We start from the raw sequence: 16680 nt of genomic DNA, 5'->3' as shown, positions 1-16680 counted from the left end.
CCTTCTTCCACCTACGAAGCCTGTTACAGAAACACCCACCAACCAAGGACCAAGCAGCGTGGTATCGACCAGGGTTCTGGACTCCTGGACATGGGAGGAGATTTTGGACGGAAAGGGACCCTGGGCATAGGCTGGGGAATATCGCCGCCCCAAGGCAGAGCTGGAGGCAGCGAAAGCTGAGCGGCGGCGATATGAGGAGGTAGCACGGCAGCGCGACAGGCACGAGAGGCAGCCCCTCAAATGTTTTTTTTTTGGGGGGGGCACACGGGGAGTGTGGCAGAGTCAGGTTGGAGACCTGAGCCTACTCCTCGTGCTTACCAGCAGAAGCGCAGTACTGGTCAGGCACTGTGTTATGTGGTCAAGAGCACGGTGTGGCCAGTACGCGCTCATAGCCCGGTGGGCTATAGGCCAGCAAGTGCCATGCGAGAGTGGGCATCCAGCAAGGGCGTGTTGTGCTGGCCCAAGGCCTAAGGGAGAGGTGCGAGTGCTATGCACCAGATCTCCAGTGCTCACCCACAGCCCGGTTCAACCTGTGCCTGCACTCTGGATGGTCCAGGGTAAAATGGTGATCCAGCCGGGAGGAGTGGTGCCAAGGCTGCGCACCAGGGCTCCAGTGCTCCCCCACAGCCTGGTCCATCCGGTGCCTCCTCCAAGCATCAGGCCTCCTGTAGGTCTCCCCAGCCTGGTGGGTCCTGTGGCAGCCCCACGCACCAGGCTGTCTCTCCGTCTCCTCCCTCCAGGTCCGCCCGTCTGTCCTGAGCTGCCAGAGCCGCCCGTCAGTCAGGAGCTGCCGGATCCGTTCATCAGTCAGGAGCTGCCGGAGCCGCCCGTCAGTCAGGAGCTGCCGGAGCTGCCCGTCAGTCAGGAGCTGACGGAGCCGCCCGTCACTCAGGCGCTGACGGAATCGCCCTTCACTCCGGCAAGGGTCCCCAGTCCGAGGTCGGCGGCGAGTGTCGCCGCCCCCAAGGCGCCACTTGAGTGGGCCAAGACTATGGTGGAGTGGGGTCCACGTCACGCGCCAGAGCCGCCACCGCGGACAGACGCCCACCCAGACCCTCCCTCATAGGTTCAGGTTTTGCGGCCGGAGTCCGCACCTTTGGGTACTGTCACGTTCTGACCTTAGTTCCTTTGTTATGTCTATGTTCTTTTTTCTATGTGTTTGGCCTAGTATGGTTCTCAATCAGAAGCAGGTGTGTCGTTCGTTGTCTCTGATTGAATCATACTTAGGTAGCCTGTTTTCCCCATTTTGGTTGTGGGTGTTTAATTCTCTGTTTAGTGGTTTTCTGCACCTTACAGGACTGTTTAGTTTTTTTCGTTTATTCACGTTGTTGTTTCGTATTTCAGGGTTCCATTGTTAAAATCATGAACACGTACCACGCTGCACTTTGCTCCACACCTTCTTCCACCTACGAAACCCATTACAGACAGGGACCTGAAAAATTGACTTTTTTTTTTTGTTGCTGAGTTTAGATGGTAGGCTAAATAGGCCTATTTGTTTTATCATCTGCTGCTTTGATGGTCTCCAGCAATTATGATTTGAGATCTTCAAATGTGTGATTTAAGCCAGTTTCTTTCAATGAATCTGAAATAAAAGATAGGCCTTTCATGCCAATGGTTGACCTGCAGGTCAGGGATGGATGTGTATGGAGCTACCTTTTCCATGTGGGTTTATCCAAGAAAGTCACTATTTAAGATCAGGTGGCAAAGGCAACAATAGGGTAGACAAGTATCACATGAACCAATGTATGTCTACTTGCCATATTGGCTAAGCTACCAGCTCTATAAAACACTATTAGAAAAAAAGGGTTCCAAAAGGGTTCTTCAGCTGGCCCCGTAGGAGAACCCTTTTCGGTTCCATGTACCCTTTCGGTTCCAGGTAAAACCATTTTGGGTTCCATGTAGAACCCTCTGTGGAAAGGGGTTCTACATGAAACCCATAAGGGTTATACCTGGAAGAACCAAAAAGGGTTCTTCAAAGGGCTCTCATATAGAGAAAGCCTATGGTAACAGCCGAGGAACCATTTTAGGTTCTATATAGCACTTTTTTTCCTAAGAGTCTATTGTTCTGCAGTTTAGGGTGCTGACTCTGAGGCACGTTTCTATTATTTTACTGAACCTTTATGTCCTATCGACCAAGGCCAGTTAAATTGTTGATGAAACTCTTGAATTCAAATGAAAAGACAGGCCTGTAGCGGCACTGAATGCAAGCCTTGTTCGTCTTATTATCGGGTTAATTAAAGCTAGGATCTGACAATGTCACCCGGTTGTAGAAAAACGGATTTAAATGCAATGTCTCCCGGGACTGCGTGTCAAGGGCTGCTTTTCACTGAGCCCGTGCGCCTGGATGGGGTTACGATCAGAATTGACAAGAAGCAATTATTGAATTTTAGATGTTCAAAAAATAAATGAATGGTTGGAATTATTCATAAAACATCTGTAAAACATGATAAACTTAGTTGAAAGGCATCTGAGGCAACTCTAACCACATCTTTGTAGGGGAGAGGGATAAAACGGCCAGATCCTGAGACATTTCTAAGGAGTTCATTAAAATGTACACATTGAAATGCAGAGGGGTGCTATTTGGGCTTGAGGTCAAGTGACGAACGGATTATATACTTCCTCATAATAATATTAATTAAACAATTTGCATGCTAATAAGGTAACAATTATCACGGCTTCTGTTGAGAGATTCGGGTTATTACAACACGCCAATCCGGGTGCCAAGGGTCAGGGAGTGAGTGGGGAGCGAAATTTCACTCAGATTAACATTATGACAGCACCAGACATGGGATAAATAAAGTCGAATTAATTGTCTCTATAGCCTAAAGAGCAGAGAGACATAACTACTAGACCTACTTAGACAGGATTGATTCGCTTTATTCACAACACATTTCTGTACATAAGCGAGTGGGGAAACATGAACTAGTACTATGAAGGTCTCCGGACAAATAGCATAATGTAACAAAAATGAATGGTTCGGAGCTTCCCCGCAGTAGACTATGGTCATACATTTTTGTTAACCTTTTACACAATCATAAATGTCCTCAGTTTTCACCGGAGATGAGTCTATTTTGAACTGCGAGAATAAATAATCTCTAGGCATATAAAGGTAAATATAACACAATTATTGAATATATATATATATATATATATATATATATATATATATATATATATATATATATATATGTATGTATAGAGAGAGAGAGAGAGAGAGAGAGAGAGAGAGAGAGAGAGAGAGAGAGAGAGAGATATCAGATGACACACTGGTGCTGCACATCTAGCTACAATGTTTTATTTGTTTGCCTCATAAAGACAGCATTTACCTGCCTACATGAGTTCAAAACTAGTCTACCAAAAAAACTATAACAATAACTACAACACCGTATACACAAGAAGCTACTTTGTAAACCTGGGAAAAATTCTCACACATTTCTAAATTAAGTCTCATTAATTACAGTATAAGTGCTGGGGAATAAGGGTTCACATTTCTTCCTAACATCGTTCCTCTTATTAGCAGAAGATTAATTAGTGTGTGATGTAATTAATAACTTAACATCTGCCTTTTTTCAATCAGCCTATCGACAGCAGGCTGAGGAGTCGATCGCCCCCTTTCATCAACATCCCGTTATATTGCACGCGAATTGGTTGTAGTCTCGAATAAAATTTGACCGCGTTGGATGATAAATGTCTTTGTGTAAAATTAGGGTATTTGTAACTCGGCATCGATTACTAGAGAGAGTAAACATTTAAAACGCCACAACATGTTGACCAAAAACTAGCCTCCGTCATTTTCGATGTGGAAGCGAGCGTTCGAAATTAGTCCATCTCTTTCACCTTTTACTGGGATACAATCTGATCACTCTCTCTTGGTGGTCCCCCGTGTAGTTGTGATGTAGTTCTTATCAAAGCCCTCCTGTCTTGTTGTGACAGCTCTGATATTGTTTATTGAGGTGGATGTCAGGTTTAATTAGCAATCGATATGGAAAGCGTTTGCAGACCGCGCCTCTGACGTCATACTCGATTACCGTTTCTCATTGGTCTCAAATTCCCAAAGCCTAGGCTAATTATTGGAAGGTTCATGTTGATAAAGTACAGCTCATCCTTCCCTCCACATCATGTCCCCTCCTCGCTGGCCACTCTCACTGCATGCTTTTTAAATTCACACCACCAGCCTCCAGACGTCGTTTCCTTTTGCCTAGGAGATGATGGACAGCAGGATACTGGATCCACCTCATGCCCAGTTCGGAGGCTCTCTCGGCGGGATGGTGGGCTTTCCGTACCATCTAAGCCACCATCATGTTTACGAATTAGCCGGTCATCAACTTCAATCTGCGGCCGCAGTTCCTTTTTCAATAGACGGATTACTTAATGGTTCCTGCACAGCTTCAGTGGTTAATTCAAACCCCCTCTTGTCTGGCTGTGGTATGAATGGAGATAACCAGCAGTACAAGTTGACAGGTAAGCAAAACGAAATACAATACTTATCAAAAGGTTGGCTGTAGATCAAAGGACTAAACAAAGAACTGAAAGTGTCTGTATATCCTGTATATCCTCTCCATAAAGCGTTAAAGAGGGAATCCAAATCCTAAGAAACAAAGACGCTTATTCTGCTTTCACATGAGGCTTTATGCAATTCCTTTCAGTGGAGAGCAGCATAGGAGCTCAACTCCAAACATGAAACCCCCTTGTGTTGTGACAGGGTGGGAAACATCACTATTTCTCTATTGTTAGTAGAATGTTTTAATGTGTTTTTGTTATTATTATCAGGATCAATATTGTGTGATTAATTGTCTATTATTACTAATATTTTCTTACCATCGAAAACGGACATAATAGCCCAATTTATTAGACTATATTTGATTCATTTCTTTATAAAGGACCACAGAAACAACGTTCACTTGCAAAAAATCATGCCGACTACTTTTGCGTCTCTCACACACTCTCTTGTTTTGTATTCTCATGCTAGATTCGTGTGACCCAGACAAGGATAGCCCTGGTTGTAAGAGACGACGAACTCGTACAAATTTCACTGGTTGGCAACTGGAAGAATTAGAAAAGGCTTTTAATGAGAGTCACTATCCCGACGTGTTCATGAGGGAAGCACTGGCTCTGAGATTGGACTTGATAGAATCGAGGGTACAGGTAAATATCAACCATATCCACTTTTTGGAATTCACTGTTGTTGGTTTGTTATGATGTGTAGCCTAATGTTTCTTAAACACTGATAGGCTGTTTGAACAAAGGAAAGTAGGCCTATTTATTCCCCATGTGTCTTACACAAATATGTTACAATAGTCTCTTTTAGATATATAGCTGTCCTGTAATTCCTGTCTCTTTGTTGTTTTGTACTGTGACCAACAACTCCACGGGGAGCTCGTGTAATATAGACACACAAAGGCCTATTATAGTATGTACAGTACGATGCCTGTATCATACAGTACGATGCTTCAAAACTGCAAATGAAAGCAAATCATTTTCACAATTTTAAAAAGGAAAACATTATCAAACGTGAATATTTATTTAGATAACACAATATACGATATATTTATAGAGATACAGTCTTCGAAAACAAGGGTGATACGAGCAGCAAACCGAGTATAAAGAGGACCTCTGGTTCAAGGAGAAATACTTTAAATATGGCTAAACCATGGACTGGTCAGTTCATTTGCTGTACTTGATATCAATATGAATTGTGTAGGTTCAGCCGGCAAGGCTATATTACTTGCACTCAAACATACTTAAAATGAATATGTCTACATACATCGACGTATGCACATTCAGTCTTTTCACTTGTATTTTCCTATATAAACCGATAGAACACCCAAGTATACACATACATTTCTGAACTTGAATATTGATACATTTTCAAGCCGTACATTTTTATAAAGGACACACCTTTTCCCACATCTATCCTCATCAGTCAAATGTCCATGCACGTGGACTTATTATTGTGATCTGTGCACTTCTGATGCCAAAAGCTCATATGTATATTGTGTTATGCACAGAGAAAATGCCCAAAAATTGCAAAAGCGACATTCCAAATATAGGACTAAACCAGCGTTTATTTTTTGCCTTAGCAATACACAGCTGAAATAATCAACTAATCATCAAGCTTTGATCATTTGAATCAGCTGTGTGGTGTTAGGGAAGAAAAAAAAAAAACGTTGACCCCCTGGGGTCCCGAGGACCGAGTTTGGGAAATGCTGGTCGAGTCCTATATTTGGCATGTCACTTTAGCCATTTTTAGGCAGTTAGTTTTTAGGGAAATGTGAGTATTTGTAACCATATTAAACCATTTATTATTGTGCATTTTATTGGGACACAAGGGCCCATCATAAGTGAGATATATGTTTTCATGGAGCATTTTCCAGATCAGGCAGACAGCATTTAACTTTTAATTGAATAACGAAGAAGGCACAAGCACACGGAATAATTGTAGGCCTAGTCGAATTGGAAAATAAATATGCTTATTTTTGTCATCGCATCTGATAATAAACAATTGTAGGCCTACAAGCAAGAGGCATTGCTCTTTGGTTTTGTGTCATTTGGAACCATCTACAAAACATTATTCCAATGGTTCACACAAATATTATCCTGAATTATTATTATTACTATGTATGTATTTTTTTTTTTTTTTTAAGAAAGTGGACTTCTTTTTGAACGTGGGTAACATGATTTGTTTCTCTATTATGCAGGTATGGTTCCAAAATCGTAGAGCTAAGTGGAGGAAAAAAGAAAACACAAAGAAGGGTCCAGGGCGACCAGCTCACAACTCCCACCCAACAACATGCAGTGGAGAGCCCATGGACGCGGAGGAGATCGCCAGGCGAGAGCTGGAGAGGATGGAGAAGAAGAAGAGGAAGCAGGAGCGAAGACTGTTGAGGTCCCAGAATAAACTTTTGTCAGGGGACCTATTTCACACCCCAGGATCTGACAGTGACAGCGGAGTGTCACAAGTGACAGACAGTGAACAAAATCCACATTGTGACTCTGTAGGCCGAAACCAAACCCAATCGAGCTGTGACCAAACACCACAAACCCTCCAGAACCAAAGACACTTGAACCAAGATGCTGGTGGATCCGAGCTGGACTCGTCCGACAGCAGTCAACAGTCAAGCATGTGCGCCAACAGCAGAGCCTCCACCCTTCAGAAGCTGAACCCATTCAGCGTAGAAAGCCTTCTATCCGACTCCAGACCAAGGCGCAAACCGAACATAGATGGATTTTCTGCCTTACCTTCTTCGCGGCCTTTGATAGGGAAAGGACATTTCTTACTCTATCCTATCACCCAGCCGCTTGGATTCCTTGTTCATCAGACTGCTTTGAAGACAACACCACCAGACTCAGATACTGACAACTCCACACAAAGAACCCTAGTGAATGACAGCAGCTTATCTGCCAATACTGGACATAAAAACCACAAGGAGTCCAACAATCTCAACGACGCAACAGCAATCAAAGTGCAGGTCAACTTTACCGCGAAAAATACTAGTTCCCCACAGAACAGCCCAGGCCATGTTACCTTTTCCAGTAGCAACTGTAGTCAGCCTTCAGCCAGTTGTAGTGCAACATATTTCCAAGATGATGATGATTCAAAGTATCTGCCATTAGACAAAAAAGAGCAGTCTGTAAAAGACTACCCAGAGAGTTCCGAGTCTGTGACAACCAACTGTCCACCAGAGACAAAGACAGAGACTCAAGATGTCGGTATGGAATAATAGACCTATAGGTGAGAAACAATATTGATAGCGTCAACAACACCTTTCATTTGCCCAAAGCTCAATCACGTCTTAGAATATAAACTTTCATTTCAAAGATGACATATATAGCCTATTTTCTGATGATGATGGGTTATAACTGTGTGTGTGTTTGCTGCGTGCGTGCGTGCGTGTATATGTGCACGTGTGTGTGTGGTGGTGGTGGTAGTAGTACTAGCCCCCTTGTGTAACAAACTGTAAAAATACATAAAAACCACAAAAATCCTCAAAGGCTGTAAAAAGTATTATAATATTTATATATGTAAGGTTTTCATAAATAAATCGATTGTATACAATACATCCAAACCGTGTGAGACCTTAAATAGCCCGTATAGTGGGTATAGGTAGCGCTTTCTGTTAAAATCTGATGTTGTATTTTGTGTATTGCTTTAACAAATTTATTCATCTATAAGCCTCACTGAAATGAGGTTACGAGCCGGAGGCGAAAGGACCCGCTCGACTCCTGCAGAGTTTTGATATGAAAGTAATTATTTTCCCGGTGGCTACTGCAGGGATTCAGTTTATTTTAGCCCAAAGGGTTATTATACATTACCGATTTCTAGTGATATGAAATCACATAAACTTCCAAGAATAATAGAATTAGCATGAAAGGCTGGGGTGTCAAATTGAAATACGAAAATAATAGCCCCGGCAGCTGGGAGTGTGTTTGTGCATATTGGATAGGAGATGGGAATTCGTGGGGCGGAATTTTCATGAGCTTTTCACTTTGTCAGGGCCCTTGTATCCGGCTATATTAAGATAGATGTTCGATGATATCCCTCATTGTTCTGTCGCTTACATTGATGTTTCTGTGTTATCAGCCTATTGATCATGCGTCGGCTGTAATAGGACGGGCGAAGCAAACGTGCCTATTTACAATAGCAGAACACATTTGTTCTAATAGGGTTGGCGGTCCCCAGGGATGCTATGCAGGCTCGGGGACATCTGCGCCATGGCAATATTAGCAATGTTGACCAGATCTAAAGTCTAGGTAAGAAAGGAAAGACCATTCACATCTCAAACAGCTTGTTTTACAAGATAGGACCTATAGGTATAACGCACGAGAAAATGCCCCCAATAACACGAACATCTAAATCCTAAAAATGGAAAACATCCATTCCAGTGTGGTGTAGTTGTTCTTAAATACCCCGAGGCCCTGCTACTCTTTTAGGGTCTTGATTTGCAAATAAATTGAAAATAATCAGAGGGGCAGCTTTACATCTGAGCCGGAGCAAATGAATTTCTGAGCCTGTGTCCCTTTCATAATATTTACATAATTTTCACCCGATGACTGCTGTTTGCTCAGAGGAAGCAATGACTTATTGGGTGTGGGTGAAGGGGGGCTTTTGGTATAAGAGACAGGCAAAAGTGTATAGGGAAAGGGAAAATGTAATCTCAACAGAGAATATATAGGCCTATGGCAGACAGAAAGTCAATAAGCTAATGAATAACTTATTATTTGATGAAAACAGATCCAAATACAATGGCCCTTGGAAGTCCTCAACCCAACAAGGATAATACTTTGAACTTTTATTAAATATATATTCCTATACCCGACATAACATTGAAAGACATTATCTTCTTATTCAGCCAGCCACAGCCAGCCCAGCTCCCCCAATTATTGAGCTTTATTTCTGTCAATAGGTTGACATTTAGGATAGGCCATTTGGAAATTAGAGTTGTCTGGATGTGTCCTTCAATATATATATATATTTTGTGTGTGTGTCTTATTTGGAGCGTATGTTGTATGGTAGGGGGTGTTCATGTTTAATTCATTAGCATACCGAACAGGAGTATCGTGGCTGCGCACTGGTGGCCTTAAGGTGAAATTAGCGATTTGCTTAAGTAGTTAAGCTTTTTTTTTTGCCTGAGAGCTGCACGCTGTATGATTCAAGACAAACTATCAATCGATATGGCCCAGGCAGCCTCCAGGAAATGTGTCCTCCATGAATCATACTTTATGAATTCAATTTCTACCCGGAGAAATTTTCAATTTGAACGCCGGATCATTATGGGAGAGTGTAAATTGTTTTTGCTCTATTATGCATCGGACGCCATCATTTTTCTTTCTAATTACGGAGGTGTCAGGTCGGGCTGTCATGCAGGCGCTGATTTTCAATTTAACTGATCATCATGCATTCATTTTCCCATTTGATAAATCTGCTATCTCGACGCCTCTCCATGCCTGGAATGCTAAAAGAGAGACACAGACTGGCAAAGTAATAGGGGCGTATATGCAGCAATAAGTGCAGATCAGGCAGCTAATTTAGCACCTCCTGATATTTCATTTCCATTTTTCATTTTCAACTCTCAAAGGAGGGAAAAGCAGCCCAAAGGCAGAAAGCTCGTTCGTATTCAGCATCAGAGAGGGAAAAAAACTACGAAAAAGCTTGTTTTCAACGACACATCCAAATTAGGATATCAAGCTTAATTAATGCTAATTGAGTTTCTCAATACGTGTTATTTTTATTTAATAGAAACAAATTTGCGCAATTAATTATGAGCGTGATATCAAGAACCTCATTTGCAACATTCTCTTTTCCCTCCCTCGCAGCTTTGAGTAAATTAACTTGTTTTGTCATTTGCCATTTTTTTTGCAAACTAAGGGGGTGAACCAAATCCCAACCAGGAATTATGCCATTGACATTATTTAAGAATGAAAGACGCACACTTTTTAAAATATTTTTACAACATGCAATGTTCATAGCACACACCAATGCCGAACTATACAACATAATTATACAGATATGCCTACGAATGTATTACTCATCCACTTACGTAGTTTTTCTTCAACATTGCATGGGCCTATTGGTGTTAGAAATGAATGAGTGTAACATCAATTTCTATTCATGAAGCAATTCATTAATTGTTGTCTCGTCATTTAATTTGTTACAGTCTTAACTATTTGAAGATGGCTAGTACACATTATTATAGGAATTAACACAAAGAAAATTGTGTTTAGTGACCTGCTAATTCGTTGGTTTTGTAGATTACAGGAATGTTATTAAGCACTTTTCCTTATACATTTTCCAAGATCATGTTTCCTAACAAGCCTTTAGGATATTTTTGAAGATTCTTTGAGTTTCTAAGTGGTTTTTCACGTATTATTGCCAGAGGTTTTCTACAAACTTGTCACTAATAGTATCTGCTTAGCAGGGCTTTGTTTCAGTAGCTGGAAATGAGCATGAATGTAGAAGGACTGTGCCAAATCAATTCAAGATTGGAATGATCAGTCATACACGACAGACATCAAATTACAGATTTGTTTAGCTATTCGATGTGGATCTATAGATAGTCCTACAACATAGCTTAGTATATGCGTATATGACTTGCAGATGTGAGCCTATATCTTATATCATAACCAAACAAAGCAAATGTACACCAATAATTTTAGGCTACAACAACCCATAGACAAAACATGGCAAAATATTCAATTTCCACGTGACTCAAAATCAATTTAGGCATTGACCGTAAAACAATGCACATGCCTATGATATTCCTATCCCACGTTAGTTTGGCCGAGATCAGAGCGATTAAGTCTGTCGGTCCATTAATAAGCATGCGATGTAATAAAATCCTAAAAAAGCATGGCGGAGTTGCTCCAGGATAGGAGCCAAATGTCAAGTAGCATTTTAAGCGATTGTGTTAAAGATCCAAGTGCCAGTGTTTCTCTTTGGGTATCACTGGGACAGAAGGAAGTCCCCTTCATTCTCGCATTCAGCCTCACTGCATTATCTAAACAACGTTGGTAGCCTAAACTAAAATGACATCAATTTGACATCAAGTCATTGGATACATTGATGAGATTAGTCGATCATAGTCGTTCATGAACAATGCACTACTAGCCCATAGCACAAACTACAACATGTCTTATAGAGCATCCAGTACAATCAAAGCGTGACAAGCAAGACGCCAAAACATAAGCTACTATAGGTAGAACGTTGGCTATACACTCTTAGAAAAAAGGGTTCCAAAATGGTTCTTCGGCTGTCCCCATTGGAGAACCCTTTTTGATTCCAGGTAGAACTCTTGGGTTACATGTAGAACCGTTTGTGGAAAGGGTTTTGGGTTCCATGTAGAGCCCTTTGTGGAAAGGGTTTTACATCGAACCCAAAACTGTTCTACCTGGAACCAAAAAGGGTTCTTCAAAGGGTTCTCCAATATGGGGACAGCCGAAGAACCATTTTAGGTTCTAGATAGCACTTTTTTTTAATAAGAGTGTAGAGATGTGTGAAAACGGAAATATTCTATTGAAATGTTAATGTCTGGTGTGTAATAGGCCCACCCATTTGAAGAACTTCTATAACATTTAATTATCTCATCATCTCAACTGTCGCCTGTCGGCTTTATCTGCAAATTCACGCTTGGAAAGTACAGGCAGTGGGGGACTGAATTATACTCTATCCATCTGTCATATCAACCAACTACGTCAAACCATGTGGGAAACAAAGGCAACCACCTAGAATTATTCAGTTATTGTAAGGTTTGAGGTATAGGCCTAGCTCCAATCTGCTTTCAGCTACGTTCAATACAGTATGTCTCAAAATGCTTCCTCTATAGCAAATGCATCTTGTCATATCCGGATGTTGACATTCTGGTTTACATTTGACGCGTTTACCATCCATTATTTTCACCTGGAATAAATCAACATCATAAACATGACCCAGAAATTAACACCAACTCCCTTGGTCATTGTGGTTATTAAATATCTAACAGCCTGTGACTGCAGCCCTGCTCTTCTCTGCTAATTATCACCTTGTGAAAAATGTTTCATTAGCTTTTTTTCATTTAATGAACCAACCACGGAATTCCAGCCAAATAACTAATAAGGGGTCTTCCTCAAAGTCACGAGTAATGACATTTAACATAGGCCTATGTATTATAGATAGACCTATAGCCTGTACAGCTTATCTAGCCACTCTCAGCTCATGTGTGATATGGATGAATGTACTTCCTCAGTGGACCCATATGTCAACACCCACATGCTTTAAAAAGATCACTCAATCTGTTTCCAAATCCATTCAGCAAAAAAAAAAAAAAAAAAGAAACCTACATGGAATCAATAAGGTATTGCCACACAAGGTCTTGTTTGCTTGACTCTTTTTGCTCCCAGAAATGATATCATGGGTTACATGTAATAGATAGAACGTGCATTTGATTGTATGGCGTTACATGACCAGCATCATCCAGCACACATATGCACGATCCACCTGGGTGATACCTACTGCATATAGAAAGCATTTTATGTTTTGAAGCTAGGTTATATTCAGACAGCTTACAGGGCTTTCGCTCCCCACCACCACACGTTTTTCACCTGTGTTGATATGCCACAATGAAGACTAACCACTTTGTGGTGGTTTCTAGAGAACGGTGTAAACAGGCATTTTCCTCTCCCGACTTCCCAGGGAACCTGCGACCCAGAGGTTAATGAAGCGTGAAGTGTGAAAACCTCCTGAGATGGGATGAGTTAAAAAGTGTCCTCAGATGTTAAGGCAACACTGTCCAAATCTATTTGTGGATGTCAGCTCTTTTCATATGCCTCAAATCAGTCTTTTTCAGAAGGTAAAAACGCCCCATCTGTAGATCTTGGCACTTTTCACTTTAGAGGGCTTTTATCTTTTAGTATACTATCGCAAAGTAAAGTAATATATGTGTGTTGTCATTGAATACCCCATGAGAGATTGAATTGAAAGTTCAAAAGTATAGTTAATTAATACAGTCAGAGGATAAAAGCGAAATGGGTAAATGTTGTGGTTTATTATAGGACTTCAACTCCATGATCTTTTTGAAGGTATGTTTGACATGTAACATTGCATACGGATCATCTCAGAAAATGTATTGTAAACAATAGGATGTAACACTAGCAAAGTTCACTATCATGAGATTGATCTCCACTTGCTTTGTTGATGATCACCGTACATCAATAGAGGAATGCATTGAGATATCATTTCCAATGTCTGAACTACACTGTAATAAAACAATTCTGGGAGCTCGTAAAAATGGAACATAACCTCCTGTGGCATCTTGGATCTGTCACTACAAGTCAAATATCCAGATAATAGTAGAAGTGTGTGTGTGGGGGGGTACTTTTCAGTTTCAGTTCCAGACCTTAGCTGCCCTTTGGAGTGTGCCTTCAGTTGCACCCTTTGGAGTGTGCCTTCAGTTGCACAGTGGTCATTAAAGTAGGTTGCTGTTCTGCTGGAGGTTAGGCTTTGTTAAATTATTTGATAGGTGGACTGTTTTCATTGATTTGGGTCAAGCCAAACATAGCAGGACATGAGAGAAATTGCCATAGGGTGTAGTTAACCCAAGGATAATTAGTTATTACTTCAGCCCTTAAACTGCATTAACCTTTTCCATTTCATACAGGGGATTGGTTCTGATCACACTGTCAGGCAGTGTTCCATCCTCCATCAAAAGTTAGCTATAAAAACCATTACCCAGAACACACCTCAACAGAGAGATTGTCTCCCTGAGTAGTCCCATCAAAGCAGTTTCTCCAGCTTTTTACTTCTAACTATCCTTTTAGAAATGTCCCCAAAAAGGCACAGTTTTTAACTACATAAGTCAGCTCCAGCAAATGAAAGAGGTGTCAGAGGTTGGTTTAAAAAAAAAAACTTTACAAAGTTACCATGCAGCCTGTAACAATACTCCCCAGTGTTGTTTATCAAAGTTACTCATCCTCATGGTCTCGATACATAATTACTTTTAAATAACATCCCTCACAATCCGAACTAAACAGTGCATGGGCTGGTGTTAGTGATCTTATTTCAGCCTGCAGCGGAAGTGTTCTTTAGCTAATAGGCATTTTCTGGTTGCAATTAAACTGGTCGGCGTGAAGGTCTTGACATGTCCTCCAACAGGCTAGTCACCAGCCCCCAGCTCTCTCCTTCCTTTCATCATTAAAGTGGTATTGCAAATGCTCTTTACACATCAAGGCCAAGACCTCGGATTTGACTACTACATGCACATTATTTCATCCTTGGACTCCCTGGTAGTACTGACATGTACAATTCTGTCATTAATGCGGCAGGAAGCCCTGGGATGGACCAGACACAGGGTTTCACTTGAGGTCCAGTTTTTTTTAATGGGCCATGGGAAATAGGGTCTAACTGGGCCTGAAATGTCCCTATCAAAGTGTCCTGTAGACTGTAGAGGAGGAGCATGTTATGCCTCTGTCGCCAGTCCGATCGATCACATTAGAGCAGGAAGTGGGGAAGATCTGACAGGCCAGAAACACTTCAATACTGACACACTCTGACTGGGAGCTTCAGGCACACTTCTTGAAATAAAAAGAAAGCCTTGTACCAGCCCTGTAAGTGGGTGTGATTAGGCATAAAGGATCCCATTGTGCAAAGGCTGGAAGAAAATTAGAAGTGATAGTGGGACAGAATCAATGCTGTTTTCCTCTCAGAAGTGTGACCATATCCATCAACAACACCGAGATGTCTAAGGATCGCTTCCCTACCAAACACCTTATCGACGGCTAGAGGAAGGACCTGAGGAAGGAACCTTTTAAGACATAACATTCATTTCAGCGCTATCGATAAGCAGGCCAGCCTTTCAAAATAACCGATTATGGCACAGGAGAAATAATTTAAGCACCACCTACAGCTTTTTAAGCCTAATAAATGGGGAGTTGGAGGACATACATTTACTGAACAAATTGAGGTTCTCTCCAGCAGGCAGGCTCCCAAATAGGAATTCAATTAAAAGTAATATATGTAAAGTAGATATCAGTAGGAATTTTAATGCACACTGGTATGCAACTGTGAAGCACAAACCACACATATTACTTTAACCCGAGATGCCATATGGAAATTCAAATGGAGCTAGTATTGAACATTCAAGCATTTACAATGGATTTGCACAGAGACATTCCAATCACTTGGGTTATGACAATGTCCACTGAAATTGGCAAAACAAAGCCCACTAAATCTAATAATCACATTTGGTATGAAACTCAATCTTAATGGCATACTCATGAATAAATGAGCAAGACAGCATAGGGGGCAAGACTGTATAGAAGCCACTGCGTTAGGGCTTCTCAAATTTCTCTCAGTGCTACGCCATACGCCATGGTTAATTTTGGCTGTGCAAGGCTGCAGTTTGACTCACTAATCCAATGTGTTTGCCAGCTTTGGGCCACCCTCTGTCCGGGAGGTACTGTAATCCTTAGTAATACTGGCGGAGCGCGCACAGAGCAGGATGGCTTCTGATCAGGAAATATTGACTGTAATAATTTGTTGCTCGTCCCCAGAAGGTGCACCAGCCATGTTTAATCAACAAACAAAACACCCAATCTAACCCTAACTGGGTTGCCACTCTTTGTGGATCCAGTAGAACAAGTGGCTGCATGACAACATTTACCCCTCGTTAATTGATAGTTTATGGAGATCCTTATTGAAAACCTGTATGGTGGAGTGAAATGAAGACTTTGCTTCTCAGTACTAGCCCATGACTAGGCCATAATGTTACTGAATTGAAGGGAGTTCAGGTGAATGCGCCAAGCAATTGGTCTTGTGGTCCTGCTCTTTAATGGTGCCTATGTGCTGCTTCTCTTCTGGTCAGATTTAGGAACCTATTACACTGTAAAACCTTCCCCTGTTAATTTACAGAACTATACTGGCACCCCAGTGGCCAGTTTAATACTGTAATTTTGAGATGCAGAGATGCTGTAATATGTTTTACAGTACTATTTTCCTTACTGTACAGACATATTACACCATCCTTGCTGTACATTTACAGGGATGCTGTAATGTTTTACAGTAAGGAAAATAGTACTGTAAAGCAAAATTACAGTATTAAGCTGACAACTCTGGTACCAGGATAATGCTGTAAATGTATAGTGAAATTCAACCTCAAATCTAAATGTAAGAAAAACAATACATTTGTACATAAAATAAATGAATTCAAATAG

General features: G+C 41.3%; 1 protein-coding gene across 1 annotated transcript; it reads left to right on the top strand.

The window, feature by feature from the left end:
* The first annotated feature begins 3743 nt into the window (after positions 1-3743).
* LOC110486307 (homeobox protein unc-4 homolog) lies at positions 3744-9803 on the top strand. Its single transcript, XM_021557797.2, has 3 exons — positions 3744-4461; positions 4970-5145; positions 6699-9803. Exons 1-3 carry the CDS (start codon positions 4206-4208, stop codon positions 7719-7721), a joined length of 1455 nt encoding a protein of 484 aa, XP_021413472.1. The 5' UTR covers positions 3744-4205; the 3' UTR covers positions 7722-9803.
* The last annotated feature ends 6877 nt before the right edge of the window (positions 9804-16680 follow it).

The sequence above is a fragment of the Oncorhynchus mykiss genome, chromosome 13, assembly GCF_013265735.2.
Source record: "Oncorhynchus mykiss isolate Arlee chromosome 13, USDA_OmykA_1.1, whole genome shotgun sequence".
Lineage (NCBI taxonomy): Eukaryota > Metazoa > Chordata > Actinopteri > Salmoniformes > Salmonidae > Oncorhynchus > Oncorhynchus mykiss.
Note: the sequence above shows the minus strand (reverse complement) of the source record. Positions and strands in the feature narration are given on the sequence as shown.

What these genes read in the sequence shown, in the direction of transcription:
- LOC110486307 (XM_021557797.2), top strand. Translation starts at nt 4,206, where the DNA reads ATGATGGACAGCAGGATACTGGATCCACCTCATGCCCAGTTCGGAGGC. An exon ending in CCAGCAGTACAAGTTGACAG is followed by an intron (nt 4,462 to 4,969) that starts GTAAGCAAAACG and finishes TTCTCATGCTAG; the next exon opens with ATTCGTGTGACCCAGACAAG. An exon ending in TGATAGAATCGAGGGTACAG is followed by an intron (nt 5,146 to 6,698) that starts GTAAATATCAAC and finishes TCTATTATGCAG; the next exon opens with GTATGGTTCCAAAATCGTAG.